General features: G+C 38.6%; 1 protein-coding gene across 19 annotated transcripts in view; it reads left to right on the forward strand.

The window, feature by feature from the left end:
* Positions 1 to 18,754, forward strand: part of PARD3 (par-3 family cell polarity regulator) — a 458,069-nt gene that overhangs the window by 324,233 nt on the left and 115,082 nt on the right. For 14 of the 19 annotated variants that reach the window (XM_055707486.1, XM_055707491.1, XM_055707490.1 and 11 more), the window contains one exon: positions 15,229 to 15,339. The exons of 4 other annotated variants lie outside the window; for them this stretch is intronic. In XM_055707486.1, the coding sequence (XP_055563461.1) occupies positions 15,229 to 15,339 (111 nt within the window). Of the gene's footprint in view, positions 1 to 15,228; positions 15,340 to 17,210; positions 17,613 to 18,754 lie in introns of those variants that run through there. One more of the 19 variants, XM_055707502.1, reaches the window with a different exon arrangement.

Genomic DNA, 18,754 nt, shown 5'->3' on the forward strand with positions numbered 1-18,754 from the left:
ATTTTCTTACATGAAAATTAATGCAACTTAATATATTTTTATAGCTGAAGATGACTTAGACTATTAAGTCGTAGTTACTTGAGGTACTTAAGTTGGCAGCTGCAGGACAGCTGATTTGCCTTTTCTAAAAGGCAAAGCTCCAACTTATTACTGCATTTCACTTCCCAGGAACAATGATCTGTATTCGTGGTACATTGGCAGACTGATGCCTCCTGTTAGGTTTTCCATGTGTCCTACTGTTGTGCAGAGAAATAGCCATTAAGGACAGAATTATAAAACACTTCAGTGAAAATGGAAAAATGGGTGTAAGCCAGTATGATTTCCAGAACAGAATATACCGGAATAGAAATAGCCTGTGAGCCCCTGCGTTTCCCTGAGTGTATGTAGTAAGAAGACAGTGGGTATAAGGCATTCAGAGGGCTTATTTAGGCTTGTAAGTTGTTATATCAGGGAAATATATGAGGAACAAAAGTTTTGTAGAAGGAATAAGAGAGAAGGAAATACTAGAAACATAATGCCAATGGAGTATGCAAGTAGTATTTACCCCACTTTGAATCTGTTGATGACTTCTGGAGGGGAAAAAAAAATTAGGAGGGACTGAAGACATACTGAAAATACTACACTTTTAGAGTGATTCAGGCAGGAAAGAATCTCTGGTTTGACTCCTGCTCACAGCAGTCCAGCTTCAGCATTTCATCAGCTGATTGTCAGGCCCAGTTGAATTTCAGACATCTCCAAGGATGGAGTCTCAGCAGCCTGTTGCAGTGCTTAACCACTCTCCTGGTGAAAAAGTATTTGTCCTCCATAAAAGGAGATAGGAACAAGGTTGAATAATCGCTGGTACAAAAAATCTGAATCAATCAACATGTACTTGTCCTTCTCATTAAGCAAAAACATGTGGATGTACAACAAGTTTGTCATCCAAAAAGTTTAAAGGATTTTTGTCATACGTGATTACCCTCAAGGACTTACTACCCCCACAGTTCCTTGACACCAAGAATATAGGAAATAACGCAGCTAAGCATGCATTTGTGACTGTGAGCCACCTGTTGCATACTGTTAAGGAAGAAGTTATCTGTAACCAGGTTATTTTTACTGTGCTTCCAAGCATCTTACTCTAGCTTGTCTTAGACTGGCAAGTCTTAGGATAGCAAGCTTGATTGGCTGATATGTTACCTAATAGTATCATATTGGTATGATCCACTGAGCTAGGAAAGGTGATTATTTTCTGTGGAACTGAGGAAGAAACTGTCTACAGAAATCTTCCTTTCTACTATTTCATGCTATACCAGAAAATGTTACCTGTGTTTTAAATAAAAATGTTAAATCTGTGGTGTTTTAATGCTGATACATTTCATTTTCATCTCAAAGTACAGATATCCTCAAGTAAATCCTCAGGCATTTTTAGTTCAGTGAGTTGCAAAAGAAGGAAGTTTGTATTACTTTTGGTGGGGGAGAAAGTATTTTTAATTCCTTCCATGTTCAGTAGATTCTCTAGAGTTTTTTCAAGAATATAAGAATACAGTCACACAGAGCTGTATGATACCTGGTAAGTCCCTGTACCCCAATACTTCATCTCTGATAATGGTCAGTAGTATCTCCCAAGGGTGGGGTATCAGAACAGGGTGACCCTAGAGCAGTTCTTCCCAGGTCTGTCTGCCAGGCTTTCAGTGATCTGCAGCTCAAGGATTTCCTGAGACAGTGCCATTGCACTCAAGTGCAAAATATGGGGTGTGGGTGTGTGTGTGTGTGTGTGTATTCCATTCTGGGCAATTTGTCCTGTTAGTGTCAGTTTGGGGTATACTTACCTAATTCCAAAGCACTAACAAAATCTGAAGTATATAATTTAGAGAAATGTCTTTTAGAGATTGTGTAGAATGACTCTTGTATCAAGGAACTGCTTTTACATTATAACTGTGAAGACCTGATTGCAATGCACTGTGGTAGAGCTGATTCATTATGTCAGTATTTTATGGCACCCAGGTAAGCATGTTTGCAAAGCAGCAGTAAACCTTTTTGATGTGCAATAACGTTTCAGTAGTTAATGTAGTGTTCCACTGCATATTAACTTTTACTGCTTCTGTGCAAACTTACAATAAGCAGGAGTGCAAGAAAAGGCTGTAGATGTTTGTAAAATAGATCCTGCTGGAATGCATTCACTTCAACTAGTTTTACAGCGCATGTTTGGGCTAGCTGATGATGCGATTAACAGCAAATTTTTAGATGTTTGCTTCTGCAGAAGATAAATTCATAGTTTCTACAAATTTCTATGTAACATTCTACAAATGTTAACACTTTTTTTCAGGAGTTTTTTGATGTCAGTCCTGTGGCTTCTAGTCCTAAAAAGAAAAAGAACGTAGTATGGTTTCACGGACTACTTGGTGATCTTAACTATTGTCAAAAAATATAATAGCCTATTATTCATATGGCTATTTTAAAGGGTTTGTGTTAGATGTTGAAAGTATGTTGGTAATGCTGTATAGGTAGAAAAATTCTCTGTTAGAAATAACTACTTCAGTAGATATATTAACGTCATAGACCTGGCTTTGTCAGTGGAATCTGCAGTTAGTCCTTACGTTGTTTGTGCTTGCAATACAGAAATCTGGACTTTGGCAAGTTACTTAAACTTTCAAGAGGAACTATTTCCTTATCTTAAAAATGGGATAGTACCTTATTCATGCTAGTGTCTCTATGGGCTTTGATGTCCTGTGGTGCTTCCCATGTTGTAGAAATACAAAATATTTGTATGCTAAAAACATATGCTATCTATAGTTTCCAAATGCTGCTGTTGAGTTTAGTTTGAAGGTGGATGGGTAGTGGATGCATGACTGAAAGTGTTGTAGAATTCTTTTTTTCTGCTATGCTGTTATAGGTGGCACTTAGTAAGAAAATGTCTAATCAGAAGCAAAGTTTATGGATTATCTCTAAAAGTTCTGAAAAAAAGACTTAACAACAAAAATGCATCTAGAATCTTAGCTGCATCAGCATTTTTGAGTACCATAATAATGAAAGTAGTATATTTTTATACTGATTTCAAGTGCTTCTAGCATATTCAACACCAGGTGTGCCAACAGTATTTAGAATGCAAGCTGAATTGCTATTACACATTTTAACAGCAACATACCACAAATAAATCTCAAATATTTCACAAAGTTATTACAGATGCTATCTTTGTCTTTAAGCCATAGTGCTAAAATCCTGAAATTCAGAGCACAACATGCTGCCACAAGCAGGAGTTTCAGATGTAGTGTTACAGTTGAAGTATTTCTTTTCTCTGATGTTGCTGAGCAGGTAATGATACCAACAGTATCATCGTCTGTAACTATTAGGAGACCTGATATCACCTGTGGAGCTCCAAATACTTTGCTAATTCTGTTTGTCCTTTATAACTGCAAAAGGAAGAAAACTGCTTGTGTAAGATAAATAAAATGTGAAGACTTAATATCATTTTCCTCATTCTTTTAAGAATTATTTTAGATTTATTTTAAATCTTTAGAAACAATAATAAAAAATATCTTATTTTATTTAGAAGAAATATTAAGGTGGCAGTGATAATTACTGTATACTGTATGTAGGACTGAGCAAGGGCAGACCTGATCTCGTTTGGAGATGAACATCTCAGGAGCCAGGTATCTTTGAAGTCAAGATTGGGTTTATTTTAAACACCATCTATCTGGGTTTCTAAATAAGTAAATATAGGCCCAGTCGCTCACTTCTTATAGTGCCTGAATGTATACAAATCAGAACAAAAATGTCAGTGAGTATGGGGCTGGTCTAGGTCTGAGGTCTTCTGTGCTAGGAGCTTACTTGTATGGTGGCTGGAGCAACAACAACAAAAAACCCACCAGCCCACGTCTCTTGCCTGTAATTAGTCACGTTGTACACCTTTTCTATCTGAAATAAATCTCCACTGCTGACTTAGCCCTGAAATAATCAGCAGCATAAATCACAATTGATATAGTTATTTCAACTGCAGTTACCATGAAGACAGCTCAGCCTCTGAGTACTGGCAGCTATAGGATGCCGGGCATCTCCAGGGCTCCAGGCAGCTCTGGGCAAGCCCCCGCGCCAGCTGCTGTGGGGACTCGCTGCCAGACTGACTTCCCAGCAATGATCCACCGGAGCCTTGTTGCATCCACTCCAGAGACAGTTTGTTCCGGTGGTGCTGCGGCAGTGCAAAGTCTCACTCTTCATTTTCCACCCAGAAGATACTGCCTATGTAAACTAACTTTTTAGAGCCGCAGGGCAGAGTATCAGCTGATAGAATAGACAGAGGTTTGTGAAGCCAGCAGTGACATGTTAATGTAAGCTGACCAGAGCCTTGGCTCAGGCTAAGTCCTGTGCCTTAGCCCTGTGTTTATAGCAAACTTTCAAAATAATGTACCGGTTCTTTTTTGCTCTCTGGTTTTTATGAGAAGTTAAATTCAGGGGCATTCAGTGTAGTCGGAGTTGTTCTCTACAGCACTTTGTAAAAATATCCTGTTGGCATTATTTATTTGTTTTTCTAATCAAAGTTTATATTTTTATCCCCAAGGAGACTTAGGTGGCACTGTCGAACCCAGAATGGGAAGGAGACCCTAAACTGTAACCGACAGCCACCCGCACTTGGGTGCTGCAGCTCAGTGAGGGCAACTGGTGTTGGGTGTCGTAGGCATCCTCTGAGAAGAGGATGGTAGCTGCATGCTTGTCCGGGTTTTAAGGCTATTTTGTTTAGACTTGCCCCACAGAACCTACACTGTTGTCTGTTTTCCTCTGCTGGAAATTGTCTGTGCCTTCCGTACCTCCTGTAAGTGTGAATATGTGCGTGAGGCTAACGATATAGAGACATCACCTATTGCTTAATTTACCCTACAGAGGTTATTTTCTAGGAGATGTGTATCAACAAAGGTTTTCAGTAATTGACAGAAAAAGTGCTGACTGACATTAACATTTCTAGGTAATGAGATCTGTAGGGAAGTTTTAATCTTTGGAAGGTTCTGGATGAAGTGGCAGTAGTTTGATTAACTTTCTGTGTATTTATATTAACCTTTGCTGATTTTATATAGTGTAATTGCAATGCTGCAAGACTAAGTTGTTTGAGTAATGTTACTGCAATTTCCTGGTCTAACTAGTCAGTGTATTACATTTGTGTCCTTGTTTCTCTGCCTGTTGCATGTGCTTAGTGAGCATCTTCAGTAATTTTCTCACTGTAGTTCCCGTTTACAAAAGGCAGGCCATGCTCATGTGTATGCAAGCAAGTATTTCAGTTATAAAATGGAGTTATGAGGGCTTTTTGTATTACTGAGGGTTTTTTTATCTTTTCTGCCAGAAAAGTGTTGAAGCAAATTTCCCTTGCAACTTTTCTTTTTCTTTTTCTTTTTTTTTTTTTTTTTCCCCCCACCATCTCTTGAGTGCCAGTAAAATGGGTGGGTTTTTATGTTTCATTAGCATTTCTTACAAGGTCTGCCTTTAGACCAGTACCCATTTTCTAAATTGTACTTCTGTAGGGTTGGGAAAAATCATGGTAACCAGATGTAGTATTTGTCTCTGGCCTGGCAAAGTGTTAGATTTAACAAAAGAAGCTAATAGAAATGTTCAAATTGACCCTTCTCATCATTTGGACTTCTTGGAGCTCAATCAATCGCTCATTATTATCAGAGTTATTCACGCAGAGGCAGAAGTGCTAGTATTTCTCATAATCAGCCCTTGAGCCAGATGTAATTTACAATTTTGAAGCATTGTATTTTGAAACAATAATGCATTAAAATGAACGAAGCAGGAATTAGAAGTATAGTTGTGGAGGGAACATGTTGAAGAGTAGCCATGGTTTAAGCGCTCTCTCTAAGCGCTCTGGGTGGACACCAGTAATTAGAAGCCTACAATGTGGTGGTATTAATACCTGAATGGGTTCACAATTTTTAAACTAATCTGTGGAGTGTGACAAATGCAACAACAGAAGCGTGTCCATCTAGCTGCGTGGTTGTCAGTTGGCAGGTGGGTGGCGAGAGCTGGGGTGAGGCTTTGTGACCTGCTTAGTATGGTGTGAGCAAGAGATGGGCGGCTGGGCTTGGCACCCAGTGCACTTGGAAAGAGCGTTGTACCTGGACTCAGAAAAATTGCTTATGTTAGAGAAGAATAACTTCATTGTACTTTAGATAGTTGGGCATCTGTTAATTGTAGGCTGCTCTTGATGCTTAGAATGTGGGGTGGGGATTTTTTATCCCTATGTATGGTTTTATGTATTGCAAAGTAGACAGTTGTATGTGTGCATTTATGTCTGTGAAAGATGAGTTGACATATCGGAGGGCTTCACTTAGACGTTTTCAGGAGCCTGCTCTTTACTTTGTAAGTGAGACTTTTTTGCAATTTGTATTTACAGGTTTTTCAGTACTGTTTAACATCTTACTGCCCAGTACTGAATTGCCTAACAGGGCACTGCAGTCTTGATGGGCAAATTCTCTCTGAGAGAGGGGACAGGAGCATTTGTAAGTACATTAAATTACAGTAATGAAAGGATATGTTGCCCATTAGGACTATATTATCTATTAAAAGACTGAATTATCTTGGCTGTGTCACATGTATGAACTACTTTCTTCAATGACAAATAGCACACAGCGTATCAAATTTAATCTTAAAGCAAGTAACTCTGTGGTCAATAACCGCTCTGTTTTTTGAATGCGTATACAACATTAAAGAGTTTTTGCCACGCAAGCAAACTTTAAAATGTTTAGGCTGTTATGAAACATCCATTAAAATGTCATGTACTGCTTCTGTGGTTGCTCCCATCATTGATGATTGCTAACACAATTGTATCTAAGCATAAGCTTTCTTTTTTATTCCTAATTCCTTCAGGGATGCCGCAATCCACAGTTTAACAGGTTTTGGCTGACCACCATGAAAATGAGTTATTTATGGTCACTTTTAGTACATTGTGGTATTGCTTACTGAGTTTGATTCGGCCATGCAACAGAAGAATCTCTTGTCTACTTGCTGACTTGCTGCTGTCTTTCCAATATTATCATTTTAAAATTTTCCCCACTTCCTTTGACCTTCTCAGCCTTTTTTTCAAACTGCAGTTGTTGGGATTAGTTGTTAGGTTTTTTCTTATTTCTTGAGAGTTATTTATCTATTTGAGCTGTCAATGGTTCCAACTAGCTTTAGGCAATCATGAGTAGTAATGCAAGAAGATTATCTTCTGTTTAGAAATTTGCAAACAGATGGTCTCTCCATAAAAGAAATCTGTTTTTAAAAGTTCCACCATTTTATGCTGGAAGTAAATATTACAAATGCTGAAGTTGTGAAAAGAGAGCGACTTGGTGTGAATAATATTCTGCCTGTTGTGTCATGCCTTTCAGGAAATGTTATCAAAACTGTTTATGAAAATAATTGAATGAAACCTCATGACATGTCTCTTGGTTTGGCATCATACTCATTTTCTGTGAAGTTGGGATACTGACTCGCAAAGACAGGCAGATTAAGCTTCAGTGGCTGGAAACGGTTACTGATCCCATATGTTGTTTCCACTCCTCTCCAGGAAGTTGTTGTGGGAATCACCAGTGATGTTGCACATGAAGGGTTACAAGTTGTGTGCCGTCCTGGCTGTTGGTTTTGAGTAGCCTTAATTTGGTGAGATGAACTAGAATCCACACCTGAACAGTGCTGAAAAAAATGGTTTTTAATGTTTGGAAAGTGAGGCAGAGGCTGTTAGGAGGAAATGTGTGAATTATAACATAGACCTTCACGTGCTGTACAGTACTCATTCATGCACCAAGTGGCAACTTCAGAGAGGGATGATAATTTGGAGTGATAAAAATTTCGGTTCTCCTGCTTTAAATGTCTGTGTTCAACACATGAGTTTCTTTATTGCTTGAAGGCAAAATTCCTTGCTCTGAAGAGGTACAGGTGTACATTTTCAGAGATATTCTTCATTTTCATGAGTGGACTATGTCCTTTTGTAACGCACCTTTCTTGGTTTGGGACAGTAGAATTGTCCAGGAACCCTTCTGGCAGGGGTCTTCTGCTGAATGTTGCACCAGAAGGATTGTGGCTTTATCAGTTTTAACACAGGCAAAGAAACCCATGGAAAATGAAAAGTTATGAATGTCCATTTTAACTATACCCACAGGCTCCTACATGAAGGCGCCTTGCTCCTGCTGCCTGTACGTCAGTGCTTCTGTATCATCTCAGGACAACACTGCTGCTGAGTCACTCCAGCAGTCATTCCACTCCCTCCTAACAAGTAAAATTTGATCTACTAATTCAATTAGATGTGATAATTGGCTATTTCTAGAAATGCATTGCAAATATGTAGATGTTTGCACTTAGAAGCATATTTTTAAAAATAGCACTTGCACAATTTCGCTTGGAAATGAAGGCTTGTCAGCCCTCAAGTCATCACTAACCAGGGTGATTTTTGTTTGTGTGCTGTGTTGAATCCTTGTTTATGCTTATTACATTCTTTTTTTAGCAACAGAATGGTTTTGTATGTCACAATAATCTTTTGCAATATAAATCTTATGATTTTGCTGAGACAGCAGGGTGAAAAAGATTGCAGAAATCATTGCAAAAATCCTTTGAGTAGTGTTGGGGCGTGTGTGTGTGTGAATACTGTTCGCTGCTATGGGGAAAAGACCATGAAGGCCTTGAAGACAGAAAGCACTGATAGAACAGCTCAAGACTCTTACCATTTGTTAATTTTTAATGATGGTATTTTTTCTATTAAGGAACATAATGCTACTAAACTTCTGTCTCAATCAATTTTTGAGTTTTTTCATTAATCAACTAATGTATGTTTCTCCTATAGCTCTTTATTCTAATGAAATATGTGGGTGATATGGCGGATGACAATGATCTCATCAGTAACACCTCAGAGTAAAACCCATTTAGCAGATTATATGTATATTATTTTTGTCATATCAAGGATGCTGATATATGTTATTTTAAACTGAAGCTATATTTGAGAAAAGTTGTAAATGTGGAATTTCTGTTGCTACCACTCTTACATCCTCCTTTCTTTAGTTGTTCTGACTATGTATTTATTTATGCAAAGTCATGTACAAGTTCTTTATGTCTACATATGTATGTTGTATGCATTTTGCGCATTTTATATAGATGGCATCACGCAGCTTAAGTTCGTTCCTTAAATATTCTGCTACCCTACCCTCTCTGTTGAGTCTCGTACTGTTTAGTTGCTCTGATGCAATGGACCAAAGCCACCGAAGGCACTTGCTAGGCAGTGCCTCTCTGTTGAGTGTGACAGGCTCTGGATTAGGCCACCTCCTGACTGGTGACAGTCATTCAGGCAAGTAAGCTTGAAAGTAAGCCAGCTAGGGCCTGACGGAGAGGTTTGGGTATGCATTTTAGTTTGATTAGATTATGCAGACTTCATGGGATTTCCTATCTGAGGGTCAAGCTTCGGGCATGTGGGTCTGTGTTCTCGTCTTTTTATTAATAATAATGTGACAAACTAGTATCGCAGGGTCTGAGGATGGTCCTTTCTTCTGATGTGACTTGGCTGTTATACTCCAGAGTTCATACTTTTAAAAATTGGTCCTCTTACATTTTTTTAATTTCTTCACTTACTGTGATTGCTGTTGTTGGCTGAATTTGAGGATTAAGTCTGTGGATCTGTGAATATGACTTTGAGCATTTACACTTATCTTGAAACTTTCTCTAACCCTTAATGTGAAAGGAGAATTGAGAAGCTATAAATTAAGTAGAACCCTGGAGTATCTGGGCAATTAGAGTGAACAAGATTTCAGCTGTTCTCTTTCATCAGTTTCTCACACTCTGGGATAGACAGGGTATTTTTAATTTACAAACTGTATTTCAATTGGTCATAGAAGTTTTTTCTTGAAGCTTTTGATTATGCAGTTACAAAATAAAATTAAACTACTTTTTAGCTATACTTTTTATACAGGGTTTAGATGAGAGAGTTACTGAATAAACGAGCTGCTACATGAGGTACTGTTCCTGTATTTATAACAAAGAGATTATTCTATAGCTGTATGTGTCATCAAGTAAGTATTAGGCTATGTCTATGAAAGAATACATTTATGAACAGAACAGTATTTTTTTCTTATTGTTTGGGGTTTGGAGGAAAATGTCCACTTTCCTTTTGCTCTATATTTTCCACCGTGAGTAATATTCTGTGGTCTGGTTCTAAGAATTCGGGCTGGGGGAAGTGGTGGCCACAGGTCAGTGTTGTGCTGCTATGGCTGCAGGTGCTCCACAGTGTCTGGTGTAGCTCAGCCTTTAGCATCACAACATTTTTTGTCATGAATATGTTAACTTTGTGAGGCGGTAGCGTACGTAATTTTGCTGCACATCATGCAGTAGCTTGTGTCTGTGTGTCGGTAGCCTGTGCACTGATTTAGGTAGGGCTTTTATAGCTCACAGTCAGGTTGTTGGCACTTAACTTAGCAAATGACAGGATCTTGGAATTAGGCTTCTGGGACTGTCTGTACATCATTGTCACAGATGCTCCTTTTCTGCACTGTTTTGTTTTTTAATTCCAACCATAGTTCTTACCTTTGTTTTTAAAGGCTGTCCTCCTTTTCAATAAAGCAAGGAGCATTGCTATGCACGGATCCTGAGCAGTGAAGTTCTCATGTCTGCTTCGGAAGGAAAGTTGTCATTTAATTTGTATTTGCAAGAACTGCAACAAGTATCCCAGCAGCTAGCCTCACAGCAATGAGAATGAGACCATCACAGGTTCAGACAAGTGCCTGAAAATCTCCAGGTGCTTCAGGCACTCACTAACCCAGCTGCGTGCAGCGGGGAACAGCTCCTGCATCTGTGAAGTGAGCAGCAAGGGCTGGGATCAAATCACTTGGCAGTATCCTCAAGGCCATGTCCTTGCAAAAAATCTAGTTTCTGTGACGCAGGACAAATGGATGATGATTGCTGTTTTACAAGGGATATATCGTTAACAATTTCTCTTCAGGAGTTTCCAGCCTTAGGCTGTTATCATTGAGTGAGCAGGCGCTTCAGTGGGGGACGTTATTATGAGGGTGTGCCAGCCCATTCAATATATGCATTTTGGGAGAAACAGTATGGGAAGCACTAAGGTTCCAAAGTTGCCATGGGTCATGTATGGGGGACATATCCTAATTCCATCTTCCCTTCCTTTTGAGGACCTGAGCAGTAAAGGAGTAAGCTTCACAGTGATGCAGATGGTGATGGGCTGCAGGGAAGGTGTCACACACATGAACTGACGTTCAAAGGGCAAGTCAGGGACTACACCACTTGCACATTTAAGAAGGTGAAACTTCTACAAAGATAAGCCAGATCTTTTCACTGGACCGATGCATTTAAATTGGGGTGTTTTAAATACTGAGTTTTTAAATTCTGGGGACCTGACCCACGCTTCACTGCTTTCGACTCACACAAGGGCCACAGGACACCAGCAGGGCAGGGCTTTACTGCTGGCTGTAAAGGGGCTGTGGGATGTGCATTTGGTGTTTTGAAAGGATATTGCATAGACTGCTTGAATTTCAGTGATCTGAATACTCTTTATTTTTATTTCTAAGCATCCTGTTTTACTTAATATTCATGAATCAGAGCAGGAAACATCGATTTGAGGAAATTAGAAAGACTGGTGATTTGGAATAGCTGGACACCAGTGTAGTCACCACAGTACAGTACAGTACAGGGAGTGTTAACAGCTGGCTTTAATAGTGTGCCTTAGTACTGCTGGACATTGCTCTTCTGTAGTTAAACTTGGCTTGAATATCAATGTTAAATAATTTATAAATGTCTGTTACAAATTTGGTGGAGAGGATGCTGATTTGGGCTGTGGGTTTCAATAAGACTATAAATTGTACTTCATGGAGCAAATGCATTTAATAGAAATAAATAGCAAACACTTATGTTAGCAAGAGTAATCTTACCAAAACCTTCGAATGATGTTTGGAGTGGGGAGTGTTGACTGCTTCTACAGAAATAAAAGGGGTGTGTGTACATATCCATGCCCATCACAGTTCTTGTAAACACCTTTCTTAGGTGCTTGGTGGAGCCTGGAAAATGTTTTTCCTTTGTTGGTGTGTTACATCTACTATTGTAAGCTGAAGCTGAACAGAGATGCTGTTAGACTTGTGATCTCAGTGGAAAAGAGAAATCTTGAACTTCCAAATATTTTTTCACAGAGGTCTTGCTAAAATATGCAGACTTGTTCAGAGCCAGACTCATTTAGGGCACTGTGTTTCCAAACTGCTGTGTGGCTCCGTGACTTCTTGAGTATCACAGAGATGCTATCTATGCAGGTGATGGTGTTAAAAGCGTGAAGACACAATCAGGGAGGGGGGAGGATGGCATTGATTTTTCTGGGTTCGAGTGTAGGGACAGTGCAGTTAATGTTGCTGAACTTGTTACAGGCAGTGGTGATTATGGCAGATATATCACTTCTGCGGGTGACAAAGTCCAGAGAAGGCACCTTTGCAAGACCACCGTGGTTCATACTCTGCCAGGCTGTCCACTGCTGGGATGACCACAGAGCTTGTCAAAGATGGGCACTGGGAAGTCTCCAGTCAGAGAGGGAGCAATATGGCCACCCTTTGAAATGCCTGGGAAAGGACCAGAGATGTCTTCTGGAGGCTTTATCAGGATGGTCCCCGAGGGCAGAAGGAATGATCATTGCCAGATGATCAGAAGAAAACCCTGTAAGAGAAGAAGGGTTGTTGCCACAGCTTGCTCATGAATCAAAGCAAATTGAACCCTCCTGCTGTTCCAAGTGCTGCCTGTGCGGTAAACCTGCCTCTGCCTCTCTTGAAACGCAGCATAAGCGTGGTGTGTTCTGGACTTGGGCGGCTGGATCTGGAAACTCGAACCATTGATTTTTGCTAGGTTTGCATTATGTGTTGTTTACGTTAGAAATACTTTCCTCACAATCATGCAGCCTGACCAGACATTTACTAGATTGCTTACAAGGATTATTAGAAATTTCCTGTGTACTTTATTTTTTAATAAGGTATTGATTTTGATATATTTCTGTTCATACTTGCAATTAATTGATTTATGGTGGCAGAAATTCTGTTTTGCTGCCAAAATCTAATGGGTACTAACTAATTCAATTTTGTCTATTTTTTCCTATTTTTTTTTTTTTTAAGCACTACTTCTTTTTCAAAAATAAACTGGCTACTCTGGAATATGGTCCCTTTGCTTTGCCTGACATTTTGAATGGGTCAAGGAAGGACAGGAGACAGAAGCAAATGCGGGCATCCCACGGATGCTGTGCTACAGTACCACATATGTTGTGTGTCTCCTCACAGCTCTGCGTGTTCCGTCAGTCAGACCCCTGCCACCCCCAGCACTCTCTGTCTATCAGGGTAAAATGGCTCAGTTCCACCGTTTTTCTGCCAGAACTCCTCTCTTGGCTAGAGGATTTAGGGATATTTTAAATTAACCATTATTTTTTTCTTTTGTGTCTGGTGGGTGACATCCAGACCTTGATTTGAATCTCTTCTGTCATATATGTAAATGTTTTGTATAATGGATTTGACTACTCTCTAATAAAGAGGTGGATGTTTTAAAAGATACATGCTGGTGTTTCTAGTCACTGAATTTAAGTATGTCAGTTTTGCATGTAAGATATTATAAAATTAGAGACTTTATTTTTATGTCCTATTTTGTGTTTCTCAACCCTGTCATGTCCTCTGCCTTTCCCTTTTCAGATGGTTATTAGTGAACAGTTTTAGTTTTCAGATGCCTGAATTACTTTGGAAAGAAGTAATCTGGGAACTGTGGAGAACAGCTATGCACTTTAAAGATTGTGTATATGCTCCTGATCTGTATTTCTGTGTTGTTGTGTTTTTAAACAGCTGCCCTAAGAGCCATAAACATGGTTACGCAGTATAATAACATCTCTTGACTGAGTGGCCAGAAATTAATCATTCTGCAGGGTCGGTATGTGGTACGTCTTCAGCCCACACAGTGGCTTTGTACTAGAATCAACAGGAACAGAAGAGAAAACATTATAAAAGTCTTATGGAATCTAAATATCTACAATTGTTTACATACGTGGGTCAAAAGAAAGTTTTAAGAACTCTGTTTTATTTCACTGTTTGTGAGCATTCGGGGTGTCCTGTCCACACCATAGCTTGTGTTTGCACGTTTCAGTGCTTTCGTTTCACTTTTGATGTGAACCTGAGTGTAAAGTGCACAAGTGTCAGTTTGCTCTCATCTAGCATTTGATTAAAAAAAAGTAAAATTCTTGCTGCTTTTGGTACGATAGATGTTAATAGGTATGTATTATGATAAGTTACCGTTTAATAGATACGTGTTATCCCTTCTGCCTTATATAGAAAATTGTCATCTAAACTTTAGACGTATTTAAGTGTTTGTTTAGTTTATACAAAAGCAATTCCTTTCAGAGTAGGTCTGAAATTTCTAAGAAATACACGCAATTGTGTCCTAATAATAACTGAGTGTCTCAGATGCCAAAGTGTGCTCTCCCTGAAAGTCTAAAAGAAAACAGTGGAATGTACAAATATGGAGAAAACCTAAAGTACTTGAAATGTAGCTGGTAGAGGGGAAGAGGAGCCATAAAGAGGGCAAACACTGGGTTGGCAGTGTCCTGCTCTGGCTAGGACAGCCCAAGCTGTTCCATCCCTCCACTCACCCTCTTTGCACTGGAACACCCCCTGGGGGAAAAGTCATGAGTAATAAAGTTTAAAAAAACTTTGGTGCTGAAAAAGAAGAAATTTACATTTTTGGATGGGATCCAGTGGTGAAACTGCTCTTGTGGGGTGGGTGTGGAGGGTGGTACTGCGCTCTGGGCAGTTCTCAGACACACAGCACTGTGTCTCTTGCAGCTCATACATGAAAGCTTTAATTTAATGTAAACTTGATTTGCGTTCTTTGGCAGTGATAGTGTTGAGTAATTTCTAAAACGTTGTTTGACTGTGTATTTCAGAATAGCGGCCCCAAAATCCTGGCAGAAAAAAGGAGTGTAGTCCTGGGTTTTTGTTTTGTTTTGTTTTGTTCTGTTCTTTAGTGAGGAATTCTATACACTTTTAAGTGGAGTGAAATACAAATAAAATTTAAAAAAAACTTGCAAAAAAAAAGCCACACAAACCACACACCAAAGCAAAAGCAGCCTGAAAATATTACAAATTGAGGTTCTAAGGTCTTTGCACTTTCTTTTCCTGGTTTCCAAGCAGCCCTTCTTAGAGGACTCTTTGTCTTAGGAAAAGGAAAATACAGTTTTGTTCATTTCACAAGTTAGATTCTTTTTTTGTGTGTTATTAACAGGTTTGGCAAACATCGCAAAGATGACAAGAGTGAAAAAACTGGTAAAATAAAAGTGCAGGAAGCTCTTACTTCAGAAGAGGAGAGAATACGAATGAAGCAAGAACAGGAGAGGTAGACTTCAGTATTTGCTTAAACCTTGATAGAGAGAGTTTGTTTTTTTTACATCTTATCACTCAAGTTCAATTTTCACTGATTAAATTTCCCAAATGTTGATATGTTTATATACTTTAAATAACAAAACAAAGATGGATTTATTTTGGACATTAGTATCAACAGCTTTTTTGGCTGCATTAAGTATCTTTTATAGACCCAGAGCTCCTTTCCTTGAGGAGACTAAAGTAATAAAATGAAATGTTTTCTCTATATATTCTATAACTGATTTTATTGACATTTTCAGGAAAGAAATATTTATATAGAATGAAGTATGTTTTGTATTTTTCTTCAAAGTCTTGCATATCTAGTTTTTTTTCATTTATATACTTAGAAAAAAAACCTAAAAATTATGCTTACCAGTATATTTGTCACTGGAGTTCAGCCTATTTATGTGTCATGCAGTCTGTTTATGGAATGATATGTATATTAAACTGCTAATTGTAAAAAAGAGTGGTGAGTACCTCTATTTTTCCATGTCAGCTTCCCTTAACATTAAAAACCTATATAATATATGTTTCATACACTCTTCTCGATACTTCCGATCTACTTTTCATCCTGTCTCTTGTAGCCCTAGATATTTGGGGCCTAGACTCTGGTATCGCTTATATCAACTTAGTCAGAATCTTGGAAAGCTTAGGTTGTAAATTAACTGATGTTTGTGGATGTGCATGGAGAGATCTCTGTGAGTAGACATCTCTGCAGTTAAGGAGACAAACTTTAAAGGGTTACAAAGTTTGAGCGCTGAATAATAAATAGACTGAGACACATTTAGCAGTGAAAGTGAACTATGAATTGGAATGATTTATCTAAAAATTATGCTATAGCTCAGCTATAAATTGAGGATTGATGCAGGAATTTTGGAGGGAAATTTTGTTGTCCTTGTATAGGCAGTGTGGCTAGTTAGTCGTGATGGTCCCTTTAACCATCGTTCTCTCTATGCACCTTGGTCTTCTGCGGGTAAGAACTGAAGTTTATAAGCAATGGCTTCATCACTCTTAACAGCTCTCTGGAATAGCAGAGCCACAGTAACTCTTGTATAGTCTCCTCAGTTAAACTTAAAATGGTTTGCTCTCAGTTCTTTTGGGGTTGTGTTTGACGTTACAGTTCAGGCAGGCTAAGAGTATACATTTATTAGTTAATGAAGATCAGCAGTAACTTGTTAAACTGCAGAAACTTTATCATTTGTGACCATCTGTTTGGATTACATTATGGGAATTTTTTTACTCTTTAACAGATACACTACTATAAATTGATGTAAAAATTTATTCATGTCTTTCTCCACCCATTCTGACAGCAGAGGGTGGCTAGATCACAGTGCTTGATTGTTTTTATATTTGTCTGCTGATTGGTTTTTATTTTCTCTTTTTTAATAAAAATGAAGCAGGGTCATTAAATTTGTTCCTGTTTTTAAGAGTAAGGTGCTCTCAGATTAAGTGGTTAAGGGTAACACTGGAACTGAAGGAAATAAGTGACTTTGGGTATGAGGGTGTTTGTGCAGTCAACTTTCCTTTAGGCATGGGCAGACCAGCCACATTGTGCATAAACTCATGCCAGGGGTGCAGAGCCATTGCAGGCTGCCTCCGTCGCTCCAGCCCGCTCAGGGCAGGGGGAAGGTTAGCCACACGTGCACAGCGCTGATCCCTGGCTCAATACACTTTATTGAACCCAAGCTTGCCTAGCACGGAGGGTTTCTTAGTAACCTTAAGTCTGCAGAAAATCAGCCATATAGATGTATTCGAAGAGGAAAGGTTTGAGATTTCCAGTTAGTAACATTTTCTCTTTCTTCATTCTCTCTCTCTCTGTTTTCTGTGTCTCTATGTCTCTCTCAGTAAGAATGGTGAGAGTATAGACTGTCCATGTGGTGATGTGAGAGAGGTTGCAATAGTCACGCTGGGTACCAAGGTAGAATTATGAAATTATTTGTGTAGCCCCCCAATGCATGGAGCAAATTCCTAATCCCTGTGCATCAAGTTATGCTAACCAATTTGAACCTTTCCTGGAATCTCACTCCTTGTGTGTCATAAAAACAATTTTATGTGTTCACTGAAACTGCAGAAAATGCATGTGCCAGAACTTCATAACAGCTTGATGTTATCATAACATGGGTCCTCCTCCTCCCGTTTCTCTTTCCCTAACTGTGTATTTGCTTTCCTTTGTGTTATGTCTATAAGAGAACACAAGTTCTTTGGGCTAGTGGCATGTACAACTAATAAAAGACAATAAAATAGCAACCAAATGTGTGAGGTGCTTCCTTATGTTTCTGAATAATTCAGATGTTGATTTGGTCCACAGAGACTAAATATTTTTGCAGTTAGATTGCAGAGTTTCCTTTTTATCCTGGAAAATAATTATATTAGATACATGCTATTAATGAAGAGTACTATTGCAAATTAACTGAAAAATCCCTCAAAATGCTTAGTAGGAGACAGAGTGAAATATTACTGTCAGTGTTGTTTCATAATGGCTGCTATTTTAACTTTGTTTTCTGTGGTTTTTTTCCTCCTTGATGTTTTTAGCAGTACAATTCACTTGCTCTATTTTACTTGGTATTTGATACTATATACCTCTATAATGATGCAATACTTTGGGGAAATAGGTTGGATTTAATGAATTTACTATGTATGAGAGACTAGGAGCAAAAATCCTTAGGGGGTCAGAGAACATGTGAATGGTCCATTAAAAAATCAATCATGGCCCCAGTTTTATGGAATTATTATGCCTTGACTTGATAATTCAAATAGTGTTGTGATTATAATAGTATTTTCTTTAAAATCTTTAAAGTAATGTTCATATTGATTATGAGGCAAATAAGCAAATTAATGTTCTTCAATTTGCCATGATTAAAATTAATATAATTGCCTTTTATCAACATAGTATTAATAATAATTTCTATTATGGTGCATACTACTTCAGCTGTGTATCTCTTAAGCTGTATATGGTACATGTTTACTGTCAATCTTAAAGTAATTATGAACAGAAAATGAAATTATCTAGGTGAAAATACAGGCAGCTTTCAATGAGGCAGAATACTGGAACAATTAAGAGTGTCATCTGAGGAGACCATCCACCAATCTTACCAAAATTGCTCTAGAATGCTTGCTGTTCGTAAATTCTCCAAATATTGGATTAACAGTTCATCCAAGGCCATAGGACATTGCCCCCATGTCACTGTTCTTTAGTGCTGGTTTACTGCAGGCTGCTTGCATTATCCTTCCATATCTGCCAAGCACCGATCTGAAAATCCAGACGGGCTCTGGTGTGCTGTTTGCAAGGGTGCTTCTCCCCAGCAATGGCACCAATCAAAACCTTAAGGCAAAACTAAGCAATAGGTTTTCTGAACTTGGCTTTTTGTCTCCTAAGACAAGAGAGGAAG

This window comes from Falco cherrug, chromosome 4 (assembly GCF_023634085.1).
Source record: "Falco cherrug isolate bFalChe1 chromosome 4, bFalChe1.pri, whole genome shotgun sequence".
Lineage (NCBI taxonomy): Eukaryota > Metazoa > Chordata > Aves > Falconiformes > Falconidae > Falco > Falco cherrug.